This window comes from Saccostrea cucullata, unplaced genomic scaffold (genome assembly GCF_032062105.1).
Source record: "Saccostrea cucullata isolate Sc308-1 unplaced genomic scaffold, CSIRO_AGI_Scuc_v1 ctg2062, whole genome shotgun sequence".
Lineage (NCBI taxonomy): Eukaryota > Metazoa > Mollusca > Bivalvia > Ostreida > Ostreidae > Saccostrea > Saccostrea cuccullata.
In genome coordinates, this window is record NW_026936732.1 from 57,755 (window position 1) to 69,519 (window position 11,765).

At 31.4% G+C, this 11,765-nt stretch overlaps 1 protein-coding gene across 1 annotated transcript; it reads right to left on the minus strand.

Annotated features, from left to right (window-relative positions):
* Positions 1-5,884: 5,884 nt before the first annotated feature.
* On the minus strand, positions 5,885-11,349 carry LOC134246396 (carbonyl reductase [NADPH] 1-like). The gene is made up of 2 exons (XM_062728760.1): positions 11,256-11,349; positions 5,885-6,935 (listed from the first exon to the last, which is right to left on the minus strand). The coding sequence occupies exons 1-2, from the start codon at positions 11,274-11,276 to the stop codon at positions 6,126-6,128; spliced, it is 831 nt and encodes a 276-aa protein (XP_062584744.1). The 5' UTR covers positions 11,277-11,349; the 3' UTR covers positions 5,885-6,125.
* Between the last annotated feature and the right edge of the window lie 416 nt (positions 11,350-11,765).

Here is an 11,765-nt window from a genome sequence, read left to right on the forward strand (position 1 = left end):
AAATCAAGCAAAAAGTGTGAAAGTTACTTTATAGGTATAAAGTGTGTGGCCATACGTTTTGTGTTTATCTCTTTTAAAATGTAATGTGTAATGTAATTCATTACTTTAACAAAGTAATTGTAATTTAATTAATTACTTTTCTGAATGAGAGTAATGGTAATTGTAATTGTAATGATAAAAATTCAAAAGTAATTGTAATTTAATGCATTACATTGCAAAGTAATTGACCCCAGGTCTGATTCATACTGTTATAGCATTTGATATATACATTGTTTGTAGAATTTTACTGTGAATGTACATGTATAGATCTTTTATAATTTCATAATTGTTTAAAACTTTCCATTCTACATCACATTTTGCTTTGTTAACATGTGTTGTTATACTTGGATATCATTATTTAAAAAAAAAAAAACAATGCTCAGTTTTGAAGATATCTTAGACGAGTGATGTAGTTGGACCATTTTAAAAAAGGAATAAAATTTAGCAATGGCAGCAGCTGGTAGCTAATTTGATGTACATTTTGTTTTGGGGAATGTTGCAATAGATGAACACTAGAAATGCAATTTGCATAATCATGTTTCAGATAATGTTCATTGTGATGCTCTATGGTAATTATCTTTTAAATTGTACATAGTTTTAGATGAATGGTTATTTTAAAGAATTACTTTTGCAAAGAAAGGAATGTGTTAAATAAACAACTGCTTGAAATGATCATCTAATACTTGAACTTAAATTGGTGAATATATGATTGACAGGAAAAAAAGCTTTCATTTTTATTATTTGAAAGTCAGAAACTTGGAGAAGTTTAAATAGTATTACCTGTGCTGCTTTCCTTTGGTTTTAACTTGAACCTGTATTGTATTTTGCATATTTCACTATTTAGTGAAATTCATCATTTTTGATAATTTGCCCAAAAAGGCAAATCAAGTATCACAAATATAAGCTTTATACATTTATATATGTCTTTTAAACATTAATATATTTATAAATTTTGTTCTCCAATGAATTTTGTATTAATCCATCCATATATCCAATATTTTAATATATATGCTCATCTGGCTTTTATGATATGTTTAAAAATTATTTTTGTTGTAAACATGTTTTGCTTTTCTCTGAAAATACATTTGCTCCAGTTAGTACCCATTTCTATAAAAATAGCCTCTTCTCTAAAAAAAAAAACCCAATCCCTTTTATTTGGTGAAAGCTTTTGATTTTATATTTTGCCTGTTTTTTTTTTTGCTTTTTTTTTGTTTTTATAGTTTACCCTCCAAAACAAAGGCAAGGGTGTTTTTTGGCAACTTTTTTCACCTATCTGTCAATCTGTCTTTAAAAAAATTTAATCTTCTCTTTCAATTTTGAAATCTGAAAAAAAACCCTACAGAAATATTTTGAAATGTCAGGATATGCTTAAAATTTAAAGCTAAAAAAAATAACACGTTTTAAGCTTTCTGGTCCACTATTTAAGTATACATTAGAATAAGAGTCTTAATGGAGACTTTAAATTTATTTGAATACTAAGTAGCTCTGGGTGCTAATTGGGGGCAAATGTGGTATTTATTTTAATTAAATCCAGAATTCATGTTTTTACATCTAGTTTGTTTTATAACCACAACAGGGTACTCATTAAAACTTTCTTACCTACATGTATATAGTATTTTCTAATGTTTTAATTTAACTGAATAAAACCTTTGTTAAATATGCTAATATGACATACTGAGTAATCTCTAGTATTTGTCTGTGGGCAGTTTTTAGCTCATCTGGTCAGAGACCAGTAATGTGCCCATCCATCTGTCTATCTGTAGTCTTTCAATATGCCACTCCTACATTTTTGGTTAGATTTCAAGATAACTTGGCACACAACTTGAATTTACTAAGAAACAAAATTCTATGTATGGGTTTCTGATTTGATGAATGGTGTTGCTCTGGCTAGTACAAATAGAAATTTCTGTGAAATGCTTTCATAATGTTACTACTCCTTATGTTCTGGTTAGTATAACTTGGTACACAAGTAGACTAAATTAAAGATTTATAAGTTTGTTTATTAATTTTGATTTTGATGAACGGTTTTGTCATGGTTACTAGAAACAGAAATTTCTGCATTTTTTTTAAAGGCTACTCCTCCTACAGTTTTAGTATGATTGCAATCTTTCCATGAAATGAGAAAGATTATTTTTCTATTTATTGCATTTGCAGTTTCAAGTCTTCTTGCTACTTTTCTCTTCCTTTGTTAAATGTTCAAACAAGTAATTTTAAAGTCTAAAAGAGAAATATATTTTTGATTTTAAAGTCTTGATTTACTAAATATACAACAAAATCCAAAAAAAGGTAGCTGTATAAATGAATCAAGAAAAAAAATAGCGCAATTTCATTCTCAGTTAGACCTATTCCTGATCTAGCATCTGGTACAAGTCCTATGAAATATTTTCACATAAACTCAATCTAAATCAAATCTGAATTCGGCTTTAATTAAAGAAAAAAATAAACTTGATACATTTGTATGGCACGCCAAATTCACAAAAATGAGATAAACCTAGTTTCACAATTGATAAACTAGGTTTATCGACTGTAAATTATAGTTTACAAACCGTAAACTATAGCTAACGATTCGTTAAGTATAGTTTTCATCTGTAAAACTATATTTAACGGTTGTTAACTATAGTTTACGAATGTTAATCTAAGTTTATCTGTCTGAATAAAGCGTTAACAATAGATTTTGTTGATAAACATAGATTCACGTTTGTAAACTATAGTTTACAATCGTAAACTATAGTTAAGAGTTGTTAATCATAGTTTCACAAATCGTGAAACTATATTTATCAGATCGTTAACTATAGTTAACGGTTTGTAAACTATAGTTTACAAATCGTGTAAAAACTGTATATATCAGATAATCTATGTTTTGCAATCGCAAATGATCGTTTTCGGTGTTAAGTATAGTTTACGGTTGTGAAACATAGATTATCGCGTTAACTATGGTTTACAGATGTAAAATATAGATTAACGTTGTTAACTATAGTTTACAGTCCGTAAACTATAGTTTACAACCGATAAACCTAGATTATCGACTGTGAAACTATGATTAGCTCATTTTTGTGAATTTGGCGTGCCATACATTTGTACATGTATATTTTTTCGGATTTTTGAATGTTAAATTGTACATGCAAACAAAGGATGTATTCGTTATAACAAAAGATTTGACCTACAGGAGAGAACAATTTTTCGGAAAAAGTCACATTTAAAAATCAATGTTCTTTAGTTGTTTTCTATTGTATATTTGTCTAAATTTTGAACCTAAAATTTATCATTTGCAACTTTGAAATTAACCTCCAAAGTTGGTCAAAACAACATTTTATCCATTAAAACAACATTTTTTTTTTCAAAATTATTAAAGACAAACTATTACAAAGTAAATAACTTTACTGTTAAACTTTTTCAAAAATTGTTTTAAAACACCTATATACCCACATTAACAGAACTGATTAAAAATGAATATATTATCAAAATGGCTTTAATAACTTAAAAGGCTTTATCACAAAAGAAATAAACCTGCTTCAAATTATTTTAAAAAATATTATACAAAGAGAGAAGATTCATTAATTAGGATAACATGACTTGAATAGAGAGAAAAGGGGAATTCATTAAAGGTGCATAGACACAGCTTTGAAGTTAATATTTTCTGTATAACATCACCACTTAGATATTGTTATATATTTTTAATATATTTTCGTGTGAAAGTTATTACGATACATAAGTCGTGATATTATACAGAAAATATCAACTTAAAATCTTTGTCTATGCACCTTTAACTTGAAAACAATTTTTTTTTCATCTTCCAATTTTCTGATCAGCAAAAACCATAACTGTTTGAATAGCATGTAACTCTGCAACCTTCTTGGACATACACGCGACAGAAAGTCCTAATATTATTTTTATAACTTCGAAATACCGTGTTAAGTTTTAGGACTTCAGCCATGCAAACAAAGTAGGAGATAGCCACTACGGTAAGCCATATATGACATTAACAAATAATCCAGTACAGGTAAGATTGATTTAGTTAAGGTATAATAATTGGCTGTGTTTACACAGCTGTAAAGGCGAAGATCTCTCTCTTTTGATTTAATGTTTCCTCTGAATGTTTATCTGTAGGACACCAAATTGAGATTTCACCCTGAAACTCTTAAAGTGGTATGAGCTCATATATACTTCCTTAATATGTTATATATAGCCAAGGTGAGTCTATGTTTGATATACTCAGTAATAGGGATGTCAACGAATATTCGAATATTCGAATATTCATTCGATGAGTTGATATTCGAATATAAATTTAAGATTCGAATATTCGGATTTTCAGTATACAAGCATTTTAAAGATTTAAAAAATCTGACAATTTTTGTCAGAAATTGAATCAAAGTCGTACTGTTGACCAGTAATATGATTTGATTAAAAACAAAATAAAAATACACTCCTCTTGGATTACCTTAAAAAGGTGTGAAGATTGTATCTATTAAATAATACAAATTATTCATTTGATCATTTAATTAGTGGTATAACAGTGTCCTAGAGTACTTACAATTAGTTCATATTGTTGAAAGGACACATTTTTACAGTAACTATTAATTAGCTAAAAGTAATTGCTTTTTATTTTTCTCCATTAGATAATTGTTCTGCATGGTAAAAATCTGTGGGTGTTACCAGTGTAGACTTTTGTAAGACGATTAATTAATCTTGAAGATACTAAAAGATTCTTTTGAATTTTCAGAAGAAATATATTACATTTTGGATATCAGATTTTCATATATTCTGTAAAATATTTTGAAAATAGAACTACTGTGCATTTACAAAACTTTATATGAATTTTTATTCCAAAATAATGGTATAAAACGTATCCTGCTTTACAAAAGAGTAAAGATGTATACATATTATAATGCAGGATGTATTACTTTCATCGAATATTCGAATATATTCGAATACTACTACCGAATATTCGAATATCAATTATTGACAATTTTGACATCCCTACTCAGTAATAATTGAATTTTACGTCAAGGTCATTTTACGGGAATAGTGGTCTGCGCATAAGATCAAACCTGAAGATATACAGAGCTACGATCTTGAGCAATAAGCCTACACTTACTAAACCTTTGTTATAATACAAGTTTGCAGTTTAACATGTTCACAGTAAGAAAATTTGAGCGATCTTGCCGCATACGTTGCAGCAATCGACACAGCTTGATGCAAATTTGCAGAAACTCAGCATGTTTGTAGGAACACTGCAAGAAACATACAAGACAATTTGTTGTTTGAAGCAAGTTTGTAGGAAAGATTCAACAAAATAAAAAAAAAAGTTTATGTAGAATTCGAAAAAACGGTTAACAAATCTATCTGATTCAGCGAATGAAACCTGCATTAAGGTCAACAAAAATTAGCCATTTTATAATATATTAATGAAGTTTTAGATCCTTCAGCATTTTGTTAGGATAACAAAAGCCTAATCTGACCATGGCATTCGAGTTTTTGATTTATTTCTATATGGAATAATTTTCTTTTTATGGGAGGTTGAATCAAGTGATGTAGGTCAAAGCTACTTGTAAATTTTAAATCTTATTTTGATAGTACACTTATATGTTTCCTAATTGTAATCAGATCCACAAGATCAGACTACGTTCCTCAAAAATATACCATTTCCCAAGTATATGTCAATAAAATGTTGCAACATTATCAAGTTTCCTCACAAAATTTAAGTACATTTTCAGACATTTGCGCAAGCTACCAAGGAATGGTGTTCTTATATACTAATAATTCGTAATCCATTAACATTGTCAATACAGAGATTGTTCAAGTATTTATAAATAAATAAACTAACCATAATTAGAACAAAACTAGCTACATTTACAAATACTTTAATTTCAGGTCAGGTTATCAAGTCATACATTGTTTGAACTATAAACATTACTGGAACAAAATAACCTACATTTACAAATACTTTATTTGAGGTCAGGTTAATAAACGTATTTCCAAGATTAAAAATTCTCTAATTTGAGTTTTTGTACAAAAAGTATATTAAGCTTTAGTATATGACAAAAATTCAGCCAACAGAGAGATAAATGTTATGTTTTTACAAATAACTATCCACTCCAATTCTTGATCTCCCGTTCTGAGACAAAATTCCCGGCTGGGCTCTTCGTTCCTGGTGGAAGTAAGGCCAAATACAAAGGCGTGTCGGCGCCCTGGTCGATAGTTTTATGACCTTTGTGTGATGTCATATCTGTATCAACGTAACCAGGACAGCAAGTATTAACCAAGATGTCTTCTCGTGGGTCTGCTGAAAGTTGACGATGCTGAATTTCGGTCAAGGCCGATACACCAACTTTAGACATTCCGTAGGCGCTATTCGCGTACCCTTTGCTTTCATGGTTTCCACTCTTTGCTGCCTGGACAAATTCGTTAATTAACTTTGTCAAATCGTCAATTGTTAGTTTTGGATTTGCAAACTTGGCTCGAACTTCCTTGCTACATTTTTTAATCGCAGATGAGCTTAACATACTGGAAACATTGACAACCCTTGCTTGCGGTCTTAGAAGAGGAATCAATGCATCACATACGGCAAGGGTTCCAAAGTAATTCGTTTTTATCGTAACCTCTACTTGTTCAGAAAAAGGGGCAGTTGATTCTTGTTTGTAAGCAATACCTGCATTGTTAACAAGAACGTCCAAACCTCCATAAGTAGTTTTGAGAAAATCTCTCAGACGATCAATGCTTGCTTGGTCGGTGATGTCAAGTTGATGGAACTTTGGAGAAAGTCCCTCTGAGTTTAAGCTCTTGACGGCCTGCTTACCTAGCTCCTCATTCCTGGCAGTTAGATACACATCTCCATCAAACTGTTTACAAAGGCCCCGGACAATGGCGTATCCGATTCCCTTGTTAGAACCCGTGACCTGGTAATTAAACATTTTTTGAATTAGCCTATTTTCCTTGACACTTGTAGCAAAGTGCTGCTAAACTAAATGGTATAATATGTTTATTTCAGTTCAATAATGTATATCAACATTTGAAAAGAAAAATGCGTTAACATGCTTGATAAACAAGTCTTCATAAAAAAAAACAAATCATATGTTGACCTGTAAGTTATAAACATTTTTATTTAGATTATATGGGAAAATACGGGCAAATTCACTTACATATGATTGTTTTTGATATCAGACATCCAAATAAAACTTTTTTATGTTTACATGTGTTGTTTTCAACACGCCAGTTAATAATGAAGAACTGTGTCTTTTTTATTATCAAAACACTATTTAATTATGTACGAGTTCAACTTATTTAATATGTCAACATGTGATATAATTAATTGTACACGCTTATACTTATCAACATGCATGATATTTATGTTAACATGAGAGTTTAACTTAGGTGAAATTATAACAAAGAGCACACAGCGGTTGTGATCAGTCGACTGGGGAAGTTTTCTCATTCATGGCACCGGATACTGACGTCTGATATTTTGAGAGGTATGTGTTTGCTCTGCTTCAAGTTTTTAGAACCATTTCCAGCTTAGTTTGGACTTTCAGTAAGGCGTGGCATTCTCGGCGCTACATGTTTACCGCCTGTCATATGGCGAATAGATTCTCATTGGTTGAGAAATTAATAACATCAGGAACTTTAAATTGTTGTTGACAACGATGAGACGACTTAAGTTCCACCTCTGTGCAGGAAGAAACAGTGTACACTGTAACTGGTTATTCGATACACTAATTGGCATTTGCCCGAATTTCTATCCCATGTATATTTCAACAGTGAAGGAAAGCTGTGTAGTTTTCAGACGTTAATTATGCCTATGTAACGCCTTACTAAAAGTCCAAACTAAGCTGAAAATGGTCCTATTGTTTCAAGGGACCTTTGAGTTCGCAAAGCTTTTTTTTTTTTGTATAATTCGTACTTGGCAAGTAAATAAGTTAACTCATCTTAAGACGATTTTCTAAAATAAGTAAGTTAGTAACTTGCATGACATTATTTTTTCTTTCATGTTGCATATTGTGAATATATTTTGCATACACATGTAAGGTCTCAAAACTTGCAACCAAACTACAAAGATATGATTTGAGCATTGTAGCAACCTCTAATGATAAAACTCCGCTTAATGATACAAATAGCATTAAGCGTTGCAATTGCAACGCTTGGTGCCGTAAATTATTGCATTAATAGCTGACATTCTCAACCGCTAATGCTAAATCGCCGCTTAATGATAGAATTATATCATTAAGCGTCACAAATGCAGAGCAACACTGACGCTTAATGAAACAAGCAAATATCGACATAGCCGACGACTAATGATACATACTAGTGTATCATTAAGCGTTGTAGCTGCAAACTTGAATGCTTTAAGGTACAGCAAGTTACAACACTGTAAGGAATGGATACAACCCTTTTTAAACTAAAAATACAGAAAAAAAATCCTTCTAATTTGATACAACGATTTGAATAGTTAACCTAAATATATTTAATATATTAGAATACTGTATTTTTTATTTAACTTTGCATCTTAGATTTGATACAGCTTAACACATGTCACTGTAGACGTTTCAGATATACATATCGCGCAATAAATTTACACTACTGTATATTTAATCTGCTCCATTTCTCCAAATTTAGATAAAATGAGGCATCAATATTGACAACTTATGTTTAAGAATATATAACACAAAAATACGATGTAATACACTGAATCATATATATTGTTTTGAGAAAAAGGTTCATTTATCCTTTATTCGTGATCAGCGTTACTTGAATACATTACTGTTGCATGATTATTTTGGTATTATATTCGTTTTACTAGACAACATTTATCGTGATATAAAACAAAATGTGCAAGCCATCTCCTCAGCTACCTTTTCCAGTCAGGAAATCCTAATCAGAGGTATCAGACTTATTAAATTATCCTGTGACTATCAAAATGATAAAATGTCCTTATAAATCATAGAATTATATTGGTGATTTCTACTGACATGCTAATATTATTATTACTTCTCCAATGACCAAAGTCTATAAAAAATGGGTAGCAACTGTTCCTTCACCATGCGCTCGGCACTTTGAAGTGAAAGTTGCGGGTTCTTTCGATGAGACCTTAAAAACCGAGGCCCTGTGGCAGCGGCAGGAGTTGGCACGATAAATATCCCTCATTGCTAAATGACCCTGAGTGCCGAATAAAGGTCAAAATTTGAAAAATTCTCGAGAGGGACGTTAAACAATATACAATCAATCTATCCAGACAAAGACGTGCTTTAAATGCACGAAAGTGGGCAGCAAGTACTACGTCTTGCATTGGATTGGGTGTGACTCCTGTAGGAAGTGGTTCCAGCGGAAGTGCACCAGCATGACCAACAAGGAGTATTTCCAGCTGAAGGGCGACTCGGTGTGGCATTGTGGAGCTTGCAAACGTTAAGCTAAGAAATTCCTTTTTTTCATTTTTTGTTTTGTAAATATGTAAATACAGGTGTATACTAGTTTACATATTAGATTCATTACTCTATTTGCATGTATGGTTCATTTAAATTTGATACATATTTTCCAAATCAAATCATTTATGAATCTATGAATTTATTTTTCACTTTAAAAGTAATGAATTTACATTGTTTTCAGAACTTGAGTTAATATTATTTTGTAGTTATGTTCTTGATCAATAACACTGTTTTCTTTTGAGGATTTTTTTTCTTATTATCATTTTTCATTTTGCTTTAATAGACAAAAACAGTTTTTTTATTAATAAATTATATCTTCATTTTTTGGACAATCATTTTGTTTTTCCCTGTTACTTAATTTTTTTATTATTTCAATTTCAATTTCCTACAGGCCAAACAATTTTTCTTTAATTCTACATGTATTACATATATTTTTTATTTAATTTTTTAACATTATAGAACAATTTGAATTATTGAACCTTAATAATTAGATTGTGGTTTTTTTTTCTGAAGGATAACTATAGGTACTTTGGGTTTAAATTTTTTTATTCAAAATTATGGTTCTTGATGAGAAGGTATCCACGTGACAAGAGGTGGGGAACGGTATCAATAATTTTAATAATTTTCTTCATTGTTAATGAATACCGGCAAACAATCTCAATATTGCTTACTAAATAGCACAGTCTGTATTGTTTTTTTTTAATGATTGTTTCCCATTCAAAACATGAATTCTATGGATATTGGACCCATCACTATGCTAAATTAGGATTATATAATGAGCCAATAAAGTCTTAGATTAACAAGCTTAGAATGTTATTATAACCTGTTGTAGCCATGTGAATCCTGTGTACTTACTGTACCCTGAGCACCTGCTCCATTATTATTAATTTTAATTTAGAAAATTTCATTCTCATGAACCCTTGTATCCATTCCTTACAGTTTTGTAACTTGCTGTACCCTAATGTACCCTGTGTACCCACTGTACCCTGAGCATCGGCTCCATTATTATTAATTTTAACTTAGAAAAATTTCAGTCTCCTAAACCCTTGTATCCATTCCTTATAGCGTTGTAACTTGCTGTACCCTAATGTACCCTGTGTACCCACTGTACCCTGAGCATCGGCTCCATTATTTTTAATTTTAACTTAGAAAAATTTCAGTCTCCTAGACCCTTGTATCCATTCCTTATAGCGTTGTAACTTGCTGTACCCTAATGTACCCTGTGTAACCACTGTACCCTGAGCACTTGTTCCATAATTTTAAATCTTAACTTAGAAAATTTTAGTTTTTTGAACTGTTGTAACCTGCTGTACCCATGTGTACCCAGTGTATCCACTGTACCCTGAGCATCGGCTCCATTATTTTTAATTTTAGAAAATTTCAGTTTTCTAAACCATTGTATCCATTCCTTGTAGTGTTGTAACCTGCTGTACACAAGTGTACCATGTTTACCCACTGTACCTTGAGCACCTGCTCCATTATTTTTAATTTTAACTTAGAAAATTTCAGTCTCCTATACCCTTGTATCCATTCCTTGCAGTGTTGTTAACTGCGGTACCAAGGTGTACCCTTTGTACCCACTGTAGCCTGAGTTTCGGCTCCATTTTTTAAAAATTTTAACTTAGATAATACAGTATTCCTACTACTGTAGAGCATCTACTTTCGATTTCAGTAGGAATAAATAGTGTACCCTTTTTGTAACCTTTTCTCCATACATTTGAAAATGATGTACCCTAGGGTACAAAAGTATCTCCTTAAAACGCAGTATGAATTTCTTGCCATATCTAAAAATCAACTTACCACTGCGACTTTCTTGGACATGATTTTCTCCAAATCCTTCTAGAGTCTTTTGTTCTAATTTTATAGGGTCTGTAAGTCTTGTTACATGACTCGCAGTAGTATCACCGACACCTGAGGGGGGTATACAATGGGGGTATTGTGTAAGAGAACAATGGGGAGAACAATGGGAAGAACAATGGAGGGGACAATGGAGACCCAGATGACCTTGTCCGACTTATGGTCGAGTGCCCTTGGACAATGGTGTAGCCTTGACCTAGAAAGGGGAGTATAGAAAATGGGGTATAGAAAAATGGGAACAATGGAGAGTGGGGAAAACCCAGTGACGTCAATAAGACCAAACAATGTGTTCACAAAAGGTTGTTCACGGATCCCTAACTGGGTATTTTCCATCAGGGATTTCGTTGGTACCCCTTTATGGGTTTTTTATTCTCCTTTATACGCATTAATACGAGTAACAATGAGACACGGAATCAAATTATACAGTGAATAAAGAATTTCTACGAGAAGTTA